Genomic DNA, 24,097 nt, shown 5'->3' on the forward strand with positions numbered 1-24,097 from the left:
GGAACTTGAATTGTGAGAAGAGACAAGACGTTGGGATATGAGTGACAAACGGTGACTCACCAGTGACTCGCGGCCTACCCGTACCCGGCCGCACCAGGGTCGCAAACGGGTAGCCGGGTATCGGGTAGGGTACGGGTATCGGGTACCCGGTTGCGACCTCTGCTTCAAGTTCATTTATTAGGTATAGCTCTGTGAGCCATTCGACTCTTGAATCGGGTGCAACCGCACTTGTCTCAGTCCTGGTAAGCCCACAAAGTTGACCCTGGCCACAATGAGTAAAAAACAAACGTCGCTGGAGAGCTTCTTTGAAAAGGGGGAAAGACCCAATGATGAACCCTGCCCCCCCGTCCGTGAAAAAATTGTCTTCCACGAAACCGGTCCCTGGTGCCAAAAAGGTTGTAGACCGCTGCTTTAAACCGTTACAGCAGACTTGTCAGCCCTTTGGTACCGGCAATCGTTTAAAAAAACGATGTAAATGAACACATAAGATTTGATGAAACAAAGTAGTTGTAACTTACATTCCCGTGCTCAATTTGTTTTTGCAATGATTTACCTTCGAAAAAAAGGCATCTCGCACCCCCAAGGGGTGCATGCACACCAGGTTAAGAACCACTGCTCTCGTGTACGTTGAACTTCTTTCGCACCGTACGTAGCCAGCCGTGTTAATCTGATGCAGCGTTTCTCAGACGTCTTGTCCCGCGGACCATCCAGCCAATCATCCACCCCTGGTGACAAATCGCATCCACTTCTACTCCCTAAATACCACCCATACAAACTTATTAATATTACCGGAATTTATAAACTGTCTATAAGATTTGTTATAGGTTGTAGCGGGGGTGGGGTTTCGATCTTCGGGATAGGGGTAGTTTAATCAGGGTAGTTTACCGAACTTGGGTCGCTGGGTTCATAACGCTACGCACTAACCGCCACACTACCACTCCCCACAACTGCGACAAGCACGCTTCCGCACACTCGCACACCGAACCCGCACAAGGAATAATACCGTTCTGCGAGTTTATTCATGCTTAACAAAGTAGTCGCTGTTTCCGGGAGTGACGCCCGTGAAGGACACAACGTTGGAATGGACAAATCTCCCGCGTATTTACGCTGCGGCACCTGCTCACGCCTCGCACTCTGCCTGTATCTTCGCAGCCGTCACGCGGAGAGACGAGTCAGTTCGCGAGAGCCCAGAGATACATGCTGAGGTCTGATTACGCTCTAATTACTAATGCAAACAGACCTGCATTCCCTTCGCCTTTTATCGGCACAAAGTTGTGTTCCTTACTTATTACACAACAACCTTCACCGGCTCGGCTACTGGATGGGTGGCCCCATCCTGCCTCACCCCCCTTTTATTATAGGATCCGGCCGGTATCATTCCCTGCATATCAAATCTTTGCCAATTTCCCTCCTCCTGAGAAAACCCAGACAATTTTTACTCGCTAGGCAGGCTAGGGGTGAAAAACTCAGCGGAGGGGATCTGATACCGGGGCTAACGCTCTTAAGATTCCTAGGTGTTTGCCGAGGTGATGGTGTGTGTGTGTGTTTAGTGCGTGTGATGTCTCTCCCGACTCGGCGCCTGAGCAGCCTTTGCAGCGCAGTGCCAACGCCGAGGTCTTCCGGCTCCAGAAGGCCCCAGCAGAGAGCCCCAGGAGAGAGCCAGTGCAGCCCTGCCACTCCTCTGCCGGAGGAGCGCAGACCACAGCGATCAGATGACTTGACGTGGCTGACGTGTGGCACGCCAGTTGGCCCCGATGAATGCCAAAGGCAGGAGGCACGACGCCCGGTCCCCGTACGAGGCGTTCACCCTGAACGTCCTTGCTGCTCCACTCCGTTTCCCATGTGGGGTCCGAAGGCCAGGCCTCCATCAAGTAGGACTCTTCCACCCACTCGGCCGCATGAGAGTAATGTTCGACTGGCTGTAGGTTCAGTGCTGGGTTGAGCGTGAAGCTCGCGTTGGCTATCGCTGCGTGCGGTGTTGTGTTAGTTTGCTTCTTATGTTAACGTGATTTATATAGCGAAAAGGGAACAGGAATGGTAGTGGTTATGAGGGGGAGGTTAAGGGGTCGTGGGGTGAGCTGGGGTTTGTTTGGTCTTGCCAGCTTTGGGACTTTTGTTTTGTGAGTGGTGTTTAGAGGAGGGTACTTTATGTTCACTACTAATTTTCTTTTTCTTCTTGGAATGAGTCTGGAGAGCTGGTTTGAACTCCTTGCCACTCAATACCTCCCTCAGCATAACACTCTGTGGATCTTCCTCCTTCTTAAATGAAGTCACTGCAATACACGCACACGCACCACATCATCATGCACACCGTGTCACCACTCGCCCCTCTCTACGGCATGAGACATTATTACACACATCGTATCACTAAAGCACCACTTGCATCGACTTTCCTATGGCATTTTAAGAGCAGAGAATAAGAGGCAACAAATGCGTATGTTGAGTTAGAAAGCCAGGTGATGGCACCTGAAGTAGCCAAATGGATTACATTTGTACATCCTGAAAAAAAGTGTGCGTTGGGCAATGAGCGGCGATGCGATAGACTGCACACATCACTACAGTAACCATCACTCGTATGGACTCGTACCAGCGGCCATAGTCAAGTTAAGTTGATTTGTTAACCAGGTGAGAACTCAAGAGACTAGTATAATTCTCAATAGCAAAAGTGACCTGGGTCACCAACATGTACAAAAGCAACAACAAAATGCTTTTGCGAATAAATAAATTAAAAAGTACAACAATGTATCACATGACAAATCTAAAATATATCACAAATATAAATCATAAATTCTTTGTAGCCTAAGTTGGCTCTGGCAGATTATTCTTTTAGAGATGCTTATACTAACATTTAGACCAATTGACTGACACAGAGCATAGAGAGAGAAGCATAGACTCGCATGGAGAATAAGCAACTCGCATAGAGACCCATGCTATTCAATACAGTAAAACCTTGGATTGCTAGTAACTTGGTCTGTGAGTGTTTTGCAAGACGAGCTAAATTTTAAAATAAATATTAATTTGATAAACGAGCGAGGTCTTGCAATACGAGTCACGTGATCACAACTGATGTACGAGTGCTTTGGATTACAAACACGTTTCCGGAACAAATTATGCTCGCAATCCAAGGTTTTACTGTACATAGTTAAGTGCATTCCCCCTGTTTTTTTCAGGATAAAAATCTGGGAGGTGTCTTGTTTGGGGCACCACAGGCTGACCAAATATTTCACCACCTGACCGCCGATATCTGACAAGCACCGAGGCATTGATCCATCAAGCTTTCCTAGGCATTAGACAGAGTGCAGTTCTGGGTACCATGGCCCAGTGACGTGTTGCCCTACCGGGCCTGTTATCTTACCGAGAATGGCGATGATGAAGATGAGGATGACCACCAGCATACTGCATCCCAATAGCCGGAGGAGGTCATTGTTGCCACGAATCCTGTTGAGGAAACCTAACATCACACCGCAACATAGTATCATAGCATGCACACCACACCATGGCACGTCCAAGCGTTCCAAACACACCACAGTGCAAAACGTGTCATAGTATGCATCATCACACCACATCAAAGCATGCCAACACACTGTGACACGTCATAGCACACCACATCACATAAGTGAGACCCATAGAGTGAATAAAAAATGGTATCCTGTGGTTGCAACAGCAGGCCATTCTGTGCTCGCCTTAATCGCAACATTCTAACTGACAGTATACGTAACAAAATGTTCAGATTATTGTTTATTACGACAATTGTTTAACCAAAATTAACCTCACTGAGGCTGGTGACTCGTTTTCAGGAGGGTCCTGCCAAGTTTTTTCGCAGTCGTGAGCGATGGCTGCTACGTCTTATCACAATTGAGCAATTTGCGGGGTTATTTAAATTCGGCAAATTTGTACCACAGGATTATATGTGTACTGATCTTTCAAGTTCAGAGTATGAATAGAGTCAGTTAATTGGGTTCGACCATTTTTGTTCCACTGCTTGATGTCCAGAGAAACTAAGATGTATGTAAATATGTAAAGGGAGTAAATGTGGTGATTCAGTGTTTGTGGTGAGGTGTGTGGCATTGTCTGTGTGTGATATGTGGTTTGTGTGTTACATAGAATGCTTGTGTAGTGTGGCTGCCTTGTGTGGTATTAAACCTGGAAAAGGATGGTGTTTATGATGGAGTTTGGGCAGTCAAGAGCGCAAGTGCATGATGAGATGTTGGTGGTGGGTTTCTGGTAGGTAATGTAAATAGTTGTAGTGTATGAGTGTGGTGGGGGCATATGCGGGATGTGTCAGTGTGGTGTAGTTTGGTGATGGGATGTTATTCTTACTACATGCGGAGCATTTGATGACCACCCGTTCACATGTGCCGCATTTCACTGCCGGCACTGATTTCCTATCTGCATCAACAAAAACATCACCATGAACATCATTAGCAGAGGGGGTATATGTGTGTGCGTGCCTGTATGTGTGTATATGTTGTTACATATGGAGAGTGGTAGTGTAGTGGTTAGTGTGCTGCACTACTAACCTGGCTACCTGAGTTCAAGTGTTGATAATTATCTATACTGGTCCTGGACCTCCCCTAGGTCGACTCAGCTTCAAATGAGAACCTGGTGCAATGTGTAAACATCACCACTGGGGAGCCAAAGGCGTTGGCCACCCACCCCCTCGTGTACCGTGCCGGCCTAGATAGGGTGCTCACTAACATCACTTGCCTCAAAAATCTGTTAAGGCTATACTGAGGATATTTAACTTTGTTACATATGGGCAGTGGCATGTCGTGGTAAGCACACTGAACTACGAACCCAGTGACCCAAGTTGGATTATCCTGCTCACAGCCAACATTTGTGATAAATATATGAACCGGTCCCGGGCTTCCCATAGAACTGCTCAGCCTTAAATGAGTAACTGGTGCAGTGCCGCTGGTCGCTCACCCCTTTGTGTACCGTGCCAGCCTGAATAGGTGTTCGTGAACAGCACGTGCCCCAAAAGTCTGTTAAAGGCTATAGGGGGGATCTTTTTGTGTGGTGATGAATGGGCATTGTGGTTACATGTGTGGCTTTGTGAGTGGGGTTTTTTTTATCACTTTTGCTGGGAGAGAGATGATAACAGAAGGACGAGACTGTTTAAGTTTGCACCAGGAAGACAAGGCCATTATCTGGCTTTCTGCGGCGAACGTGATGACAACGTACAATTTGGGAAGGCGATACTCTCGCAGCAAAGTCTCTGGCGATGGGCAGGATGAGTTGCAGTTTTTCTTTGTTTTTAACCAGCACATGAAAAGATGTGGCATCACTAGCTCTGTAGGAGTTTGTTCAGAACGAATCGGGTGTAGAATGAATGAACGTGCTGTGTATGTGCGCATAGTTCCTGTGTGTCATTTGGGGTGTACGACCGCTCACCACAGTTTTCGCACGGCGCCTCTGCAAGCTCTGTGGATAAACAAACAAGAGCAATGCTCACGAATGAACAATTAAGCAATGATCATGGCACCTGATTAATTCAGATCGTGTGCAGGCGCTAGGTTGGATTGTTACATCACAGGACCGTGACAGACGGTGACTGGGGAGGCCTTCATCCAGCAGTGGAATTAACTTGGCTGCTGATGATGATGAATGTCTAACCTCACATTTTTCTTTGATAAATGTTTGGCTGCTCAATACCCATTCGTGGAGCACTCAGCGGGATCATCATTATATTCATTGCCGAGAATCAAACCCAGTGTCTCAACCGTGCTCACCAAGTTTGAAAATGATTGTTTAACTAAACATTTTAACAATCGCAGTCCCAATGAACTTGGCTCGGTAAGCACAGGTGGGGGAAGGATTGGGGAGAATGTTGTTGGGTCACGATGACCAAGCCTCCAGTTTCAAGTTGATTTTGTGTCACCGGGTGGGAACTCCAGACACCGAGATGAGTCTTATTTGTTTTTTTCGGTAAAGTCACGTAGGTAAAAAATCTAATAAAATATAACAACTAAATTAAAGCACACTTAAGCGGTTGTGCTTTCGTTACGTTGTCCCCACCTGAAGAAGGACGCTTGTGTTGCGCCCGGAACGTCGTGATTTAATTTAGTTGTTTTCACTCATTTTATTTTTTACCTACGTGACTTTACAAAAAAAAACAAAGAGTATGAATCCTTGCAGTCACGAAAGCTTCAAATCTAGGAGTCTTATTTTCACGAGTGACCTGGGTCACCAACATGACAAAAGAAAAACAAAATAAAGTACAGCTACGACGCCAATCCAGGGCCAGCCCTGCGGCTAAACACTGGACATGGGAAACACGCGTTTGGCTTCAGCCTCTCAATCCCAGCTTCACTCTCACTCACGTTGGATCACTTCGTCGTATTCTCTTCCGAGAGTGATTAACTTCCTCAGCACATCTGTAGAAACAAGAACACCATCAATATCTGTACCATCAACACCATTACCACAATCGCCATCGCTAAAGCTATCAACACATTCATCGGTATTACCCTTAAAATGTATGTAATGATGAGTTATTATGGACCGCTTATTGAATGAGTTTCTCATTTTACAATTATTATGCTATAACAGTAGGATTATTCAGCTCAGGTAACTTAACCACACTTTGACTACCGTTACAATTTCTCGAGCTATCAACCGGATCCAGTGCCGCACGTCTGCAATCCAGAATTTGGAGGCAAGGGTTGGTTGGATCACGTGGACTTTTCACCAAAGCCGGCTTGGCTCTGCATCTAGTGGGTTCATATTATCTCATCTTAAAAGAATGTATATAGCTCCTCATCCAAGGCGCTTTGCACAGAATAACAATCGTACACATGAATGTAACGGTGGCGATGAGGTGAATGAAATAGATAAGAGGAAGCAATGGGGGGAAATCTGTGATGATGCGTGATTTCGGGAACAGCGAAAGTGATGACGGTAAATGATGATGAATGGATTGAATGAACGGGGAATGAGTGAAAGCATTATCAGAATATGAAGAGGTAAAAGTAACGGAGGGGGTTATGAGGGGGAGAATAAGGGGTCGTGGGGTGAGCTCGGGAAAATAAGTGAGTTTTGAGTGTGCTGGCCTTTGGATGTTATCCCCCCGCACGTGAATTTTCCCTGTCTACGTTATCCTTCCCGCACCCAGTGAAACACGCCACTACATGAAATTGGAATTCATCCGTTACTTCCAGAATCTGACTGCATGGATAAATATAAAACAGTATTCCTACCACAGCTATGCTAATTATGCTACTTAGAACAGTTAAAGTGTTTCGATTTAAAGCTTTCGTGACTGCAGGGATTCATCTTCTTGTTTCTTTCGGTAAAGTCACGTAGAAGGGAAGTAATAAAATAATAAAAATTGTTTTATTATGTTTTATTTTTATTATTTTATTACTTCCCTTCTACGTGACTTTACCGAAAGAAACAAGAAGTTAAAGTGTTACCTGGAATATCGACGTCGTTTTTGCCACCCAACATTCCTGGAGACAGAGACAACGACAACGACTGATGAGACAATGTGCATCGGCTCCAATGTTACTTCAACTGTTTCAACAGACCGCGCAATGCGTGAGTTCTCCCAGTGGTGTGCCGTGAGATTGACCAGCAGTCGTGTGAGATCAGGGGGAGAGGGAGGTGAAAGGGTCCAGTGGTGGCGGGGCAACCCCGTAGCGTGACCTTATTTAAAGGTGGCACACCAACCTCGACGCTGAGCAAACGTTAAACAAATAATTGAACTAAACACGATGTATGTTTGATAAAACACATGCATGTGAGGGGGCAACATTCACACAGAAGGAACAGGTGATATTAGTCTACACATTGCTGCACCACCTTCTCAATAACGCTACTTGTACAAGTTCAAGTTTTACCTGGAATCTTCATCGATTTGAGGCTGTCAAATAATCCTGGAGAGGAAGACACAATGACAGATTAGGCAATGTACACCAACTCCAATGCTAATTGCATTCGCAGCGCAACTCTCAGACCGTGAAATGCGCGAGTTCACCCAGTGGTGTGACGTGAGATTGACTAGCAGTGGCGTGAGACCAGGAGGGGAGGGAGGTGAAAGGGGTAAGTGGTGGAGGGGCAACCCTTCAGCGTGACCTTCATTTATAAGTATAACCCGTAAAAACAAAGTTTTTCACTCTAAATCCTTTATATGCGTGGCGGCTAGAGTCCTCTCGTCCTCTGGCTTGAGATGGCTGCCACCTATGGGTCAGATGATTGTCTGCAGTATTAAACAATTGGTAATTAAATATTTAATTTGTTTTCCCTAAACAGTGTAAAATTTAGGAAAGATTTGTTCACGAACATTAATTGTCTCGCACAACGAGTCTGTGTGCAAAATGTCAGCTCGATTGGATCACGGGAAGTGGGTTAAAAAACGACCGAAAGGTTTGCACGGTCGTAAGCAAGCAAGAAAGCACGCAAGCAAGCAAGCGAACTTAATATAAAGGATTCAAAAAGTGGGGGGAGGGGTCACGACTCAGTTAAGGCTTCACAAACTTTAAACGAATATGAAACACTAAACACAATGTGTATGACACGATCTGCTATCGTCTGTCGTTCATTCTGCCATTACCCGAAACAAAACCTATTATCTAATATTCATTTTAAGGCCACGGTTTTATTGACGGATGTGTTGAGTTTATGATGGTGTTATTTGTGCTTGTGCACCGCTGCCAACGCAGCAGCATCACCAACTAATTTGTGTTCATGAAGAAAGATTGTGACGCCCATTGATTAATTGAACTCATGTTGGCTTATTGTGCTGCCCATTCCAGCCACTGCGGACAGTCTCCATACCAAATCATCACCGGTGTTCACCAAACGGGTGAACTCTGAAGTCAACCACCACTGGTGTTACATATGGCCCCAAGGAGGTGGGGGGAAGTCTACCCTGTGCTCAGATGTTGAGTGCCATGAAACTGTATGTGTGTGTGTCTGGGGAGAGTAGTGACGGAGTGACTGAGCTCGCCTTGGGAAAAGTCACAATCCTCAAAGTTTATGAGCCCAGAACCGAATAAATCACTTTGTCAGTACCACCTGAGGTGGCATACATTTACTGGTTTCAATTTCTCTGTGGCCAATAACAGTGAATGATAAGATCCTCAATGCGAAATAAGAGGAGTTATCAGATAATTCACTTGTATTAGCCGCATACCTAAATTGGTACCGACTCAAGTGTTGCAAACTGAGGTGGTACCAATTTATTTTCTGGTCCATGGACTATCATGTCCGTGCAATGAGAATTAGCAGTAAGACTAAGAAGCAGATTTATATGTGTGGTGCTGAGCGAGTGTGGTTGTGGTGGTGTGGTTGTGAATGTGGTGTGGTGGTGAGGGCATGCTGTGATGTTGTTTTGGTGGTAAGTGTGGTGAGTGCGTAACATTCACCCTTTGGCTTCATGGAGTCAATGATATCGACAACCTTCTTCATGTAAATCGGTGCCACGTCGTCAAAATCGACTGTGAAGACATAAAAATCGATCGTAACATTAACTGCCACCACTGTCAACCTTCACTGATAGTAGCATGAAAGTATCAGCAACACGACCTTTGACTTCCGCACCTCCGATTACCACGGTTGGCTACGTACGGTGCGGAAGAAGTTCAACATACATACACACATAGCACCAGGTTCACATCTTGAGCAAAATAAACATTTGATGAGGTGGGAGAAATTTACCCGTATTCACACAGCGCTCCTTGTCAGTACCCGGGCCCACCCTGGAGACGTTAATCATCTAACCAGTACAGTGAATTATGTCCCTTGAAGAAGGGCTATTGTCCGAAAAGTTGCCTGTTATAGATTTCTCCTTCGAAGACAACACCGTTATGGACGAATGTATTGGGTTTTACGAGATCCAACTCCACACGTGCCGGTCTCGAATTCACATGCTCAATACATACACTTTCACCAATCACTCAAGGCTTCCCTAAGCGTTGTTGACTTTAGTAAGTGTTGTATGTTTGAGAAAAATTGTTTTTAATTTGTATTCCACTCCAAAACAGGACAAAGTTTTATTTCTAGACCATGCAGTATAAGTCATGGATACATCTGTCTATATGGTATGAGGAATTAATGTTATCCGTTTTCATTCTGTCACTTTCAAATGTCAGAAATCCAAAACTGTAAGGTGAACAAAAGGTAACAATGGCTCGTACTACTGGCTGATTTGCTAGTTGGTTAGTGCTCAATGGCGGGCTAGTACTCGTCAATTATTGGTTAGTTATCAAGGGTTAGGTGCGAGGTTCGTGTTTAACTGGACAGTGAGCTTCCTCCCAATTGCAAAATGTCACCTTCTCAGTTTCGTGTCGCCTGTTCAGTTTAGGATTGAGTGTGGTGATTGAGAGCAGAGATTGGCATAGGGGTTTGAGAGCAGAGATTGAGAGCTGAGATAGAAAGATAGTGAGGAGTGACAGAGGGGGTTGAGAGCTGGGATTGAGAGCTGAAATAGAGTGGGGGTTGATCGAGTGGTTTGAGAACTGGGATTGACAGAGGGATTTTAAAGTGGGGAATGAGAGTGTGTTGCCTCCGAAACGTCGTGATTTTTATCTTTATTTTATTTTCATTAATTTTGATGTTTTACCTACGTGACTTTACCGAAAAAACCTAAGAATATGAATCCTTGCAGTCACGAAAGCTTCAAATCTAGAATGAATGCCCTCTACGGGGAGGAATTCCACCTATCTGTTAGAGTTTTTAACAGACAACGAGACAAGAAGTCACAGCTTCTCGAGACGCTGGCCTTCCTCAAGAGATGCCGAGATAACAAGGTAATACCCATCGCTTTACCACATTCTGATGAGCTCCCCCCCCCCTCTCCTCCCCCCTCAACTTGCTTTTAAGGGATTACATCTTGAATCATTGCCTCACTTGATGCAGCTAATCCGGCTGTGACGGTCCCACCTGATGACGGAGACTTGTGTTGCCTCCGAAACGTCGTGATTATTATCTTTATTTTATTTTCATTAATTTTGATGTTTTACCTACGTGACTTTACCGAAAAAACCTAAGAATAAAAAATGAGAGTATGGATTTTACAGCGCGACTTGTATGTATGTTGAACTTCTTTCGCAACGTACATAGCCAACCATGCTAATCGGAAGTGCAGGGGAAAGACAACAATCTAAACACAAAAAGCAGTTTTAAAGAAATGAGTTTCCTTTTCAGACTCTGTCTCCTCGACAGACCTGTTCGCCACCTGAGGACGGCTACTTGCGTTGTGGCCGAAACGTCGCGAGAATTATTTTATGATGTTTTATTTGTATTATTTCCATTCTACGTGACTTTACCGAAAGAACCAGGAATAAAATGAGTTTCCACTTACACAGAAATGGGGCCTCTTTGCTGCCAATCTCCATTATGACGTTGTCCACTTGTTGCATCTGCTCCGCGCTCAAGCCTTGGATTGGCACCTTCAGCTGCGTCCGCACGTTCTCAAAGATCGGTGAGCAGCGCAAGCAGCAAAGCACTGGGCTCACGGGCCAGACCAGCAGAAGCAGCAGCATTGGCAGGGTCCCGGGAAACATCGTGGAGCAAGAAGTGAGACCCAACAGCAGCGACACAACCACCTCTCCTAAACACAACCACACACAGCATTGGCTCTCTGGTGCCCGAAACAGTAAACATAATTAGAACAAAAACGTAAGCACTGAAACCACAATAAGCAATACAGAACCACATTACCACTAAACAACCACCAGCGACTTTACACAAACTTACCACTGAACGCAATCGCAATACACAACCACTTTACTCAACACAATTACCGCTACAATACGCAATTGCCACTTAACACAGCCACCCCAAACAAGGAACACATTATCCACCAGGCAAGAACCACTAAACACAACCAACATTCACAAAGATTACGACGGCATAAGGGGCCGTCCCTAAATGACGTCACGCGATTGTGGGCGATTTTTGACCCCCCCCCCCTCGTCACACGGCGTCACAAAGTCTGACCCCCCCCCCTCAAATATGACGTCACAAAGCTCTGTCGAACTCCCCCAAACCATATTTACATTTTGAAAATAAAACATGCTTCAAATCACTTTAAACTATTGTCATTGTAGTGCGTATTTAATGTGGCGATGCACTCTGATGTTGTAGGAGTATTGTTATAACAATTCTATATCATGGGACCTCCTTTGCCAGTACCAAAATATACCAATAGGGTTTTTCCCCTTTTTTCTGGCAACAAAACTAACACCTTTTGCAAGGAATCATGCTTACATTAACCGCAATACCTGCAGTCAAATGCAAACAAAAACACAATACTCTGGTAATTTATGCATTGTCTTTGAAACTGATTGGTCCACACCAGAGACAGCTTTCTTTGGAGCCTCGTCTCATATGGTGTTCGACCAGATGACGCCAAAAGACGTCTTTTGGCGTCATCCAAAGAAAGCTGTCTCTGGTGTGGACCAATCAGTTTCAAAGACAATGCATAAATTACCAGAGTATTGTGTTTTTGTTTGCATTTGACTGCAAGTATTGCGGTTAATGTAGACAAGATTCCTTGCAAAAGGTGTTAGTTTTGTTGCCAGAAAAAAGGGGAAAAACCCTATTGGAACAATTCTATATGTTTGGTTCTTTCGGTAAAGTCACGTAGAAGGGAAACAATAAATAATACAAATGTAAAACAATTAAATGCTCACGACGTTTCGATTGCAACACAAGCAATCATCATCAGGTGTGAAAAATACAGCAAGAAATTTTGAAAAAGTACCACTTTTTTCAAATTTGCCACTTTTTTCAAGTTTTCTTGCTGTGGATTACACACATGATGATTGCTTGTGTTGCAGTCAAAACGTCGTGATAATATTTATTGTTAAATATTTGTATTACTTTATTATTTCCCTTCTACGTGACTTTACCGAAAGAACCAATAATACGTGTACAAGTATATAAGTGTAGCGCGGCGCGCGAAATTCCCATGCGCTTACCTTAACGCGTGAGGGGAATAATTTTTGTATATTTTTTAAGTGATCGTCTTTCTTGTAATCGTGGCACACAAAAAAGATGATCTCCAACGGTTGTTTTAGTTGTAATTAATGATCTGCGCGTCGATTAAAATCGTTAAAATGTTTACGGCCGCTCGCGATTTTGCCTCGTGCGTTCCCGCCTCCAAATCTGACGCTAATTTATGACTGACGTCACCGCGCGCGTCATAACAAAAAAAAACGCAGTGACGTCATTCAACAGTGTCCCATATCCTCCGGTGACGTAGAAGCCGAGCGCGTGCCGCGACATGACGTCACTTTTTCATTTCTCCCTCCGCCCCCTCCCTCCCTCCCTCCCCGGCAACATCACGGGAGCCATGATGGCACCCCCAAGGCTTCTTGGGTTAGCGGCTTAGAGCAGCAAGCAAGCGAACGAGCAAGCAAGCAAGCAGCCGTCGACTCCCTTGTGGCCGCGAAAAGAACAGAGGGCGAACCGCAGAGGGGAACGAAGAGCAAATGACGGCGGCGCAGCGGTTCGGCATGGCCTCGGAGCTGCACTCGGAGGCGGCCGAGGAGACGGGCAGCACCACGGATAGTAGGCCCACGTCTGACCGGGTGAGTAGCGTGAGGAGGAGAGAGCGGGGAAAGTCGGGGGGCTGGCGGTGGTTGGGATGTAGGGACCCACCACCAGGATCTCTGGGGTCGTCTAGGGGGGCTTGTGGGGGTGACGTCTCGGTGAGGCGTGCGGCTGTCTGGGGGTCTCGGGTCCGAAGTTTGGGGCCTACAGAATGTCAGGCGGTGGACTTGCTGGGCTGCGACACGTTTAGTGTGAGTCACTCGGTTATTGTCGTGTAAAGCGGTGCAAGTTGCAGAAGAATAAACACGTAACTTTCACTTAAGCTGTTTAAAGAGACCGGCTACTGACTGCAGTGTTCTTACACTCCTTTTCAAATGGGGGTGGTGAGGGCACTTTCGTCGATAAGACATTATCGGTGTGAGGGCCGCCACACATTTGAAACCAATGGGGGTTTGCCAGCATGCTGGGGGTTTTTCTCACTATTTGTGTATTGTCGGGGGCCGAACACAAGGCCGCCAGAGTGGCCCGCGGACCTTACGATGAAGAATACTTAGCTACGGAATGTCCGTGGTCTCGGATTTTATGATACAGGGTCTAAATCGGTGTCACTGGCAGAGGACTCAGTGCTAGCGTCCAGCGTTTATAATCTGCAGTCTTTAGGGTCTGGAGACCCAAGATCTGGAGACCCAAGATCTGCAATCCGTCATCTGGGATGTATGCGGTCTTTTGGAGTCTCTGGCCCGAGGTCTAGAGTCTGTGAGGTTGACATTCTGGGGAATGTCTCTGAGATTGCGGATCCGCGTGGCCTGTGGTGTCAGGAGTCTGGAGTATTTGGGATCTTCGTGGTTTATGGGGGTTTGGGGGGGGGGTCTCGAGAATATGTGATGTGTTGGCAGCACGGGGGATGTTGGGTCTGCGTGGATTGTATCACCGCGGAAGTTGTGCAGTCTTTGTCACAGAGAGGCACGGACAGACAGATACTGAGAGAGACGTAAATGCAGGGAGAGGAGCAGACACATGGAGCAAGTGGTTTGTGTTCTCTAGGATTGGCGGTCTGTAGTTTAAATACAAAATGGTTTCGCCCATTATTTTAGCAGCAAATGCTTTTTTTCGTCTAAAATAAGACTTTGAGTAATATATTTGCCAAAATGAGCCCTCTGAAAGTGTATCTCAAGAGCAGCATGTACATTTGCACCTCTGTAACTTTTTGTCATAGAAGCGTTGAGTAGATGATTGCAATCCCAACTCGACAAAGCAGAGAGAGAAATGTGTAACAGTTGGTGTAAGTGGCCTTGCATCCTAAAAATCAGCCCGGGAAGGGCCCTTGCCCAAAATTTATTTTCCAACACATTCAATTCCCAGCCACAGCTAACATCATTTAATGGACATCTGTGAAAAAGAGCTTTATAGCTCATCAGATTCCTCCAGTGTAAATAGATATTCTGATTCAGTGGCGAGTGATATGCACATACCTGTAAACCCCTTATCAGTGCCTACTTTATTACAGACCAATTCAGACCTTCTTGGTCATCCCGTGCCCTTATATATCTCAACGTTCATCCTACAAAGTCCGATCACAAGGGAGAAACACAAACAAATAGAGCAATTTTTTTTCCCGTATTGAAACGGCTGTACGCCGTATGGACCTGAAACTAAATTTCCCTGAACAATAATACGGGTAAACCGCATGGGTTGACAGGTATGTATGTGAACCAGTCCTAGACCACCTTTCGTTTCTATGGACAAACAAATGACGGAGTGTCGAGGCCTTCGTCAAGCAGTGGATGGACAAACAACATTGCATTATAACATGGTGTCAATTATTATATTGGTAATGTGTTTTCAGCCGACGTTTTGATTTGCTTCCTGTCATTTATTACTAGGTCGTGGACTTGATCAACCAGGCTTCACTCACAACAAATGAATCTCAAAAGTTGCTCCTGCTGAAACAGGTAAGTGTCCGTGTGTACGTGCGTGCGCGCGCACTGTGACAATGCCAGTCCAAAACCAAAAGGACGGCAATATGCAATGCAACCGCTGTCATTGGTTCCCTATTAACTCTTGAATTTAGGCATAATAACTTGCCCCATATCGTAAATCTATTTCACTCATTCGACTGCACAACCATACTGCACTGGAGCCATGCTGAGCTAGACCTGCGCAGCTCAGGAGGTGCCCAGGTTTTATTTCCACTGCAGATCCACTGCTGTGCCACTGACATCACAGTTCACATGTCGTGAGTTAAATATCGAGAATGATTTACCTCTGCTCCTGGCTCTGTTTGGCTGGAGCCAAATTTATATTTTGGTTCTGACTCAGCAAATTACCAGTGGAAAAACCACCAGCACTGAGGGCCCCACCATGCTAGCATGGCTCAGATGTGCCAGTGGAGTTCCAAGTGAGCAGCCTTATTCTTGACATTAAACATGGCCAATAGGTTTCAAGTTTTCAAGTTTCATTTATTTGGTATAGCCCTGTGAGCCATTCGGCTCTTGAATCGGGTGCAACCGCAACAAACAAGAACATGAACAAGAAAACATCTTCAAGTGACTATGTGACTAAGTGCAAACAGAAAATCCAAGAAAAGACAGCAAAATATTGCAGAAAAAGCACCGTACACCAAAGTACCGCCAATAGGAAACATACGTATCTGCCATCTGTGTAATTCCTGTAAGGATGGGGGCATACATTATGAAAAACCTCTGCTTAGTACAATACTGGAAACCTTTGTCAATCGTCTTGATCATAATGAATGCCATCTCGTTTGTTCACAGGTTCAGGAACTGATTGTCAACAAGGAACCAGCCCTCCTGGATAACTTCCTCGATGTAAGGCTCTGTAAAATGTGTGACCTAAAATTTAAATGAAAACAAAGTAAAGGGGCGGCTCCATTGGCAGTGGTGTATGGGCACAAATTAAAATTTTAAGGGAGTGCGTTTGATCTGTGCCCGTAAATGTGTAGATACTTTTCGAACTAAAACAAGAATGAGATGGATAGAATTTAAAAGCCAGATCACCACTTGAGAATTGTATCGATACTTGCGGGTCGATAAGCTCTGCTACATTTGTGTTTTGGATGGTGGGAAAAAATATCCTGGTGTCAATTATTGAAGTCATTAATCCAGTTATAATGGATTTCAACTTTTAGTGTCATTTGTAAAATCAACCACGATAAAAAAAGTTTTATTTATTTATCAGGTTAATTCTTCTGAATGTAGTTTTTTGTTTTTCTTTCCCAAATGTATTCCAATTTTTTCAGCTCATGCATTAAAAGTGTCTATTCAGAAGAATTGAACAGCGGGACATGCTTACGTAACCATGCGTATATCACTTCGCTCCGCTTTTTTCAGGAAATGATCGCGTTTCAAAATGACAGACTATTGGAAATTCGTAAATTTATCATTGGCTTCATGGAAGAAGCATGGTAAGTTTCATATTTCTTACATCTTTGTTTACCTACAGCTATCAATAGGTACAGAATGATTCGGGGGCCCAGTTTCGATTTGATGTATCGTCACAAATCAGGTGTGGGATTTAATTCAAGAATCAATTCATGAAATGATGCGCTGTCGTGCCTTTTGTGGGTGAGGGTGGTGGTCTCGTGAAATTAATGCAACATAGTTATTCAGAATATTTTTCACTCTACATAAATCGTCATTTTTACTGTCTGACGCATGCATCGTGAATGTAACAATATATTTTAATTCATGAGTTAATGCATAGCTGAATGCTTTGATTAGCGTATCATGTAGAGCTCGTCCATAGGAATATATTGCCGTATTGTTCGCCTTCAACAGACATAAAATGACGTCGCAATGCAGTTTATGCGAGAGCCGGGGGCTTATGGTACCCCGGGGTCCCGCCATAAGGTTCAATTGTTGGCTTATAACCCATGCTATATTAAAACCTAGTTATGAAAGCTGAATTCCTACCATGGGAACTTATAATGTATAGATGGAATTTATCATGTGTAACATCTGGATTGCATCCAGTCTCATCAGATCTTAGAAGCTAACCAGGTTTGAGCCTGGAAAGTGACTGGAAGGGTGACCAGCATGCATTGCATAGGTCTTGTCGGCGAATATGAGGCTATGTTTGTGAACAGTGGGCAGTGCCGCAAAACCCATTCTTGTACTGTACTATGCTCCCACGTCTGTGCTTCCCTCCACCAAACCGGCACCGATCAGCGTGGTGATGTATGTTCAAACAATCCCCACAATCTGCACGTGTCTTAGGTAGGCCTCGTCCAATAGTGGATTGACAAAATGGGCTTGACATTTATAAGGATGCACTGGCCTTCCCAGGCATATGCAAGTAGTTCCGCTTGACGATCCTGCGACGGGTTCCGCGGTGTTGCTATCAAGTCGGCGTGCGGGACGTGCAACTGTGCACCAGCACCCATGCGCTGGCGGGCACTCAGGCGCAAGGCTATAAAGAGCGAGGAAATTGGACATGGGGGCACCCATTTTATTCCTTGCATCCAGAGCCCTTGCCTACCACACTACAGCCACTGTCTTCCCCAAGGATCGCCGCCTCGCCATGGTGGTGAAGCGTGTGCGGTGCTGAGATCCCAAGAGCGATGCCGTTGTTGCTTTCCCCTCCGCAGTAAGAAGGACAACGAGCTGCTTCTGAAGCTGATCGCGAACATCAACATGCTGCTGCACGACGAGAACGTGAACGTGGTGAAGCGCGCTATCCTCAGCCTCACGCAGCTGTATCGCGTCATGCTGCAGGTGGGTCTGGCGCTGCTGTCTGTGCGTCACCCTGTATGTGCTTGTGCGTGTCTGGCCTTCATAGGTGCGCTCGCTAACAACACTTGCCCCAACAGTCTGTTCCAGCTATATCCTTTTCACGCAATTGGGAGCGGTAGTTCAGCAGTTGACACACTGAGTGACAAATCCGGTGATATGAGTTCGATTTCCACTCACGGCCAACGCCACTAACGAATATCTGAACTGGTGCTGGGCCCCTCTCCTAGGTCAACTCGATCTTAAATTAGTACCTGGTACTGTGTTGACATATCAGCACCAGAGAGACAAATGCAGCATGGGCGTAGTGCTGGCCACACCACGACATTGTGCAACGTGTCGGCCTGAATGGATGCTTGCTTACAACACTTGCCCAAATTGCTTGTGAAGGCTCTGTGGGGGATCTTTGTCTTTGGGCGCATGTCATTTTAATATCAATTTCCAATGTTGGTTTTCACAGAGGAAATGCTCAACACGCGGCACTAACCCAGCATTTCAGTCCCAGGAGACGACCTTGTTTAAATTTCAGGGAGAAAGTAGTTCCCACCCGTGTCCAGGAATGGATACAGTTACAGATGGCGCCTGGTATACAGGAGTTTGTGCGTTCGATCCCGACCGTGACACCTGTATATTTCGAGTCTGCGCGTTCTCCCCCGTGGCCACATATAACTTTTCTCCAGGTCTGCTGGTTTTTCCCTCCACATTTACAATCAAAATGCGTTTGTAGAGTATTTGGCTTCTATAAATTTCCCCTTGATAAGCCGCTTGGTTGAACTATCATTTGTGGCCAGGTCGCTTCCGCAAAAATAGTTACATTGCTCAGGGGAGCTTCCATGTTCCGGTAAAAGAAAAAATATTTAAAGTTTTTGTCACGTTTGTGTATCTGTGCGCATGCGTGCGCCTTCAGTGGTTGGCGGGCCACCGCAAGGTGTCCGAGGAGCAGGAGGCAGTGTGGGAGATGATGAGTGCGATGCGCAACGACATCATGCAACTGCTCGACTCGGAGAACGACGGCGTGCGCACCCACGCCATCAAGTTCGTCGAGATGCTCGTGGTGGCCATGTCACCACGCACGCAGGACTCGGAGGTCACCAAGCGGCAGGAGGGAGAGGCCTGCATGGAGCGCATCCCGCGCGACCACCCCCTGCTCAAGCAGAGTAAGTCGCCGCATCGTCGTCAAAATCGTAAACATCGTCATCAAAATCGTCAACATCGTCATCAACATCGTCATCAAAATCGTCAACATCGTCGCAATCGTCATCATCGTCATCATCGTCAAAATCGTCACCACCATCAAAGTTGTCAACATTGTCATCGTCGTCATCTCCATCATCGTCAAAATCGTCAAAATTGTCAACATCGTCATAATCAGGATTGTGGCAGTTCGCTCGCCCCACTATCACGTTTTGCGTGGTGATTTAATTGACAAATTGATCATTTTTATTTTTACACATTGTAATTGCAGCGCCTCTAGTGCCTGCAGGGGTCACTTGAACCATTTTGTCAATTCACCACTACTGGACAATGGCCTCCCCATGCTGTGTCTTGTCACGGTTAGAGGTTGTTTGATCAAACTTCACCCCGCTAGTAGGTGTGATTTAGTTTTGGTTCGATGGAGGGGGCTGGATCAGCTTGAATATCAATCGCCACTGATGACAGTCTAGCTCGGGTTACCGTTCTCACAGCGCAGTGTGCGTATTGCTCCACCATATTTTCCATGGCATTACCACCGTCGTTACCACGACCATTGCTGTGAATGTGAATGGCGTGCGGCACGATGCGTCGCGGTGGGTTTAGTGGTTTGTCGTCGCTCTCAGGTCAGCTGCGAGAAATGGGTGAGGCGGCGCTGGAGCGGCTTCTCAGCTTCATGGTGCACCCGGCCATCTCCTCCATCAACCTGACGGCTGCACTGGGCTCCCTGGCCACCATCGCACGCCAGCGGCCCGTCTTCATGGCCCGCGTGGTACAGGCCTACGAGACGCTTCATGGTGAGAGCCTCGCCGCTCGCGGCGCACGCACGCACACACGCAAGATCGCAACAACAACAACAAAGCACCCAGGGCAGAAACTAAAGTTTTTACCAGGTTAGGCCCACAGAGCTGTATAGCTCATTTTTTAGAAGCGAGCTGGCCACAAATTATAGCTCAACGAAGTGGCTTTTCACGTGGAAATGTATAGCAGGACCTGGAGAAAAATCTATCCGACCACAGAGAGGGAGAAAGAGAGAGACGTGCAAACTCCAAATATACAGCCGGCATCAGGGTCGCGATCAAACCCACGACCTCATCGCGTGGAAATTTATAGCGCCCAAAAACTCTTCAACGCGTGACGTTGATTCTAAATGTGGAGAGAAAAACCGGAGGACCCGGAGAAAAAGCCACGTGACCACAGGGAGAACATGCACACTTCAAATATACAGCAGGCGTCAGGGTCGGGATCGAACCCACGACCTCCTGCATACGAGGCGAGGTAGTTAACATCTCGCCACCGCGACATGAAGGAATAGCGGAGGGAGACCGAGGGTGAGGTGATTGAAGGATGTGATTGAGATGTGTGAGGCAAGTCGATGTTGCTAGAAAAGAGGCACAGGAGAGAAGTACATTGAGTACCAGTGAACTAGAGAGCTCTAAATGCAGGGCTCCTGCATTAACACCAGATGCTATGTCATCAAACAAACAAGAGAAAATCCAAGCGGCTGACTCCGTAGTCTACCGGTAGCACTAAATTCATCACACTATCTGATATTTTCACAGATTAAAAGTGTCCCGTAAGTATAGACATTTATCTTGTTATCAATATTTATAAGCGGATAACCCCACTGATATTAATTATTTTTGTGGGTAGGCATGGATAATAATATCTGACTGTATTGCCCGCACATCAACACGGATAAGATCAATATATTTTAATTTGTTTAAAATACTGTTGGCTAAAGCACAGACCAGTGAAATGTTACGTTCCACATTTTACAGCTGTTCGGCTCGTTTATACAGTCTGCAGTTTGCCGTGTAGTATTCATTAAAATAAATTTGCCTGAACTGGCCATACAGTTGCAGGGTTGCCCTTTTACGTGTGTATAGTTGCACCACAGACTGCAGCACTCTGTTCTAGCCACGTATAAACCACGGGTGCCTGTGTGCTTGCGCAGCCAATTTGCCACCGACGCTTGCCAAGTCACAGGTGAGCAGCGTGCGGAAGAACCTCAAGCTGCACCTGCTGGGGCTGCTTAAACTTCCGTCGTCCATCGAGTTCCACCCGCAGATGAGCACCCTCCTCTACGACCTGGGCACCAGCCCACAGGTACGACCCCACCGTGCTCCATGGCCCCATTGTATTGTCAATCCACTGCTATCGACAACGCTATCTATAAATTAAACAGTACATAAATAATCGTTGTATTATAACTGACATCAATTCAATGAATTTTTTTCGGGATTCCAGACAGCAATAATTTCTTTGCGGAGACTGCTAATTGTAGAAGATCCGTGGCATTTTGCGTTGTCCGGGGTCACCGTTAGGAACAACCCCTTGCGTGTACGGCTGCGTGAGCTCTTGCGATGTCGCGCCGGTTTTGTGCGACACTCACCGACTGCCGTTCCCAGGAGCTGCAGCGCAACATGCCGAGCGCGCGCGAACTGCGACGCCGCATGCACCGCGACGACACGGAGCAGCACAGCAAGAAGATGAAGATGGGTACGCGCGCGCTCGTGCCAACAACAAAAAAACATTCCCCTAACAAATTGTTCAAACCATTATACAGCAAAATATCCGTTATGCGGCGCTTTAACTGCGCGGAATGCTCGTATTAACCGGCATCTGTCATAGATGGTAATGCAAATCTTCACTTCACGTATCTGTAAAAATTCCGACAGCCTCCTGCATCTTGCCATGCACTTGTCGTAGATCTGTTGTTTATGGGAGCTTCAGGACCATGCGGAGTGGTGGCGCTCACGGCAGTCCGTACATACAGTACTCTACTACTGTATAAAGCACTGTACTACTGTATACTGTACAATAAAAGGCCCCACTGCTTCTCAACAATTCACTTAGAATGCTCTACAACTGACTGCTGAGCACCTCTGTAAAAGAGTATATTATTTCCTTTATCGTGGTTAAAAAGTAGGCTTAGTTTTTTTTTTGAAAAGTTGTATGTACTCAAAATGTGGTTAGCAATAAGTAGAACTCTCAGAGAACTGACTTATTTGATTAACCGCCCACCCTCAATTCCCTATGGATGCTGAATAGCAGAGCTGAAGATGGTGTCATCGGAAGTACTAATGACGGTTGCGTTTTGCCCCGCTGCGTGATGTTTCTCCGTGGTTCTGCTCGGTGTTGCGGTTCCTCCTCGGGGCTGCACTGGCTCCATCAAATCTCCACATGACCCTTCCTTTCATGAATGGTCTATGTCGCTGCCATTCTCAATTTGTTCTGGACCTAAACTGCACATAAATTGCAGAAATAATGTGTTGTATATGTTAATTACCAATGCACGATTTTATGTGTGTATTACGTGCAAAATAATCAACTTTAAGCAATTATTATTTGTTATTATTCCACTGTTTACCCAGGAAAGCCGCACTGACTCTTTGTCACCAAAGAGTCGGTGCGGCTTTATTACGTGCTATATATAATTTCAATGGATCATTTTCAGGTAATACTTCAGCATTTGGATGTTTGGCCAAGACCAGTGACATTGTAGGCCGTTTTAATTAAGGAAGGAAAATGGAGAACCCGGAGTAAACCCACGCAGAACAAGCGGAGAAATGCAAAAAACCCCATGCAGAAAGTCGGGAATCGACACTCTTGTTGCGAGGCCCAAGCGTTAGCGTGGCGCCACCCTGCCACCAAGCGACGGGCAGATTAGCCATTGTAAACGACGCCCGCTGATCACGACCCCGGGTGTCGTCGCGCAGAGACCATGCAAGACGAAGACGACGACAAGGAAACGGAGGCGGTGCCGGCGCCAAGACCCAAGGTGGCGCCGTTGCCCAGCGTGCTTTCTGCTATCGACGTCACGGCGCAGCACATCCTGCCCATGCTCACCCCGGACAAAGTGGCCAATCTGGTAAAGCGCGCCCGCATTGTGTGGGTGCGCAGTGAAACGCGCCCGCGTGTTTTAAATAGAATTCCCAAACGGATTGCAGGCAGGGCTGGACATTTAAATTGTGTGGAGGAATGCGTAAATGCCACACCGCCCCACCTACCAAGATATATCTAGACCATACCAACAAACAGCCTTTTAAACAATTGTATGTACAGTTTCCGCCCACGTACCCTCCAGAGCGTGACGGACAGACGCGAATTACGTGATCGGTTATGGCCTTTTCAGAGCTTCAATAAAGTGAAGGCCTTTCCGCCAGCACTGATGTAACCACGTGATTTCAGAGCTGCACCTCGAACATATGATCATCTTGTTTTCTAATGTGGGTACGCAGGTGCTGGTGAGCATGGTGCTCCTTCCGGACACGATGCCAGCCTCTTTCCAGGCCACCTACACGCCCATCGAGTCGGCCGGCACGCACGCCCAGATCCAGCACCTGGCTCGTCTCATGGCCACGCAGATCTCCAACGCCGGGCTTGGACCAGGTATGACACCACCCACCCATCACCACCAACGCCTCTCAAGTCCGCCGTGTGTTTATATCAAACACATTCCTGCAGAGGGAGCTGGTAGGAACGTTGGGTTGCTCGGTCAATGGCCAGAGTCGACGGCGGCGCGGTGTATTCCACAAATATGGCCGACTTTGAGGGCGGGCACAAGCCGGCGTGAGTAGGTTAAACGTTGAGTTTTATAAGGGCACCACGGGGTGACCGGCCCCTGCCCACCCTCCCCACCCAGCCCCTCCCCA

General features: G+C 46.4%; 2 protein-coding genes across 4 annotated transcripts in view; one reads left to right on the plus strand and one right to left on the minus strand.

Moving 5' to 3' along the window:
• Positions 1-1,000: 1,000 nt before the first annotated feature.
• Positions 1,001-13,095, minus strand: LOC133356182 (uncharacterized). Of its 3 annotated transcripts, none has more exons than XM_061573564.1 (10): positions 12,927-13,095; positions 11,306-11,449; positions 9,369-9,440; positions 7,842-7,877; positions 7,416-7,451; positions 6,324-6,377; positions 5,395-5,424; positions 4,321-4,389; positions 3,356-3,451; positions 1,001-2,273 (listed from the first exon to the last, which is right to left on the minus strand). In XM_061573564.1, exons 2-10 carry the CDS (start codon positions 11,361-11,363, stop codon positions 2,059-2,061), a joined length of 666 nt encoding a protein of 221 aa, XP_061429548.1. In that variant the 5' UTR covers positions 11,364-11,449; positions 12,927-13,095; the 3' UTR covers positions 1,001-2,058. The 3 variants fall into 3 exon arrangements, with proteins under 3 accessions (XP_061429548.1, XP_061429546.1, XP_061429547.1); XM_061573562.1 differs by having other exon boundaries at positions 11,306-11,554; XM_061573563.1 differs by having other exon boundaries at positions 11,306-11,584.
• Positions 13,096-13,273: 178 nt separating this feature from the next.
• The window catches only part of SYMPK (symplekin scaffold protein), a 28,445-nt gene continuing 17,621 nt past the window's right edge, over positions 13,274-24,097 (plus strand). Inside the window, 11 exon segments of the mRNA XM_061573548.1 lie at positions 13,274-13,538; positions 15,384-15,452; positions 16,275-16,328; positions 16,851-16,924; positions 18,107-18,233; positions 19,156-19,405; positions 20,066-20,236; positions 21,397-21,548; positions 21,851-21,941; positions 23,162-23,313; positions 23,684-23,834. Coding sequence (XP_061429532.1) covers positions 13,440-13,538; positions 15,384-15,452; positions 16,275-16,328; positions 16,851-16,924; positions 18,107-18,233; positions 19,156-19,405; positions 20,066-20,236; positions 21,397-21,548; positions 21,851-21,941; positions 23,162-23,313; positions 23,684-23,834 — 1,390 coding nt within the window. The 5' untranslated portion in view covers positions 13,274-13,439.

The sequence above is a fragment of the Lethenteron reissneri genome, chromosome 53, assembly GCF_015708825.2.
Source record: "Lethenteron reissneri isolate LAM-NWPU_2019-01 chromosome 53, ASM1570882v1, whole genome shotgun sequence".
In the NCBI taxonomy this organism is placed as follows: Eukaryota; Metazoa; Chordata; class Hyperoartia; order Petromyzontiformes; family Petromyzontidae; genus Lethenteron; species Lethenteron reissneri.

What these genes read in the sequence shown, in the direction of transcription:
- LOC133356182 (XM_061573562.1), bottom strand. Translation starts at nt 11,507, where the DNA reads ATGTTTCCCGGGACCCTGCCAATGCTGCTGCTTCTGCTGGTCTGGCCC. An exon ending in AAACGACGTCGATATTCCAG is followed by an intron (nt 6,378 to 7,415) that starts GTAACACTTTAA and finishes TTGTTTCTACAG; the next exon opens with ATGTGCTGAGGAAGTTAATC. An exon ending in CATCAAATGCTCCGCATGTA is followed by an intron (nt 3,452 to 4,320) that starts GTAAGAATAACA and finishes GTGTGATGTTAG; the next exon opens with GTTTCCTCAACAGGATTCGT.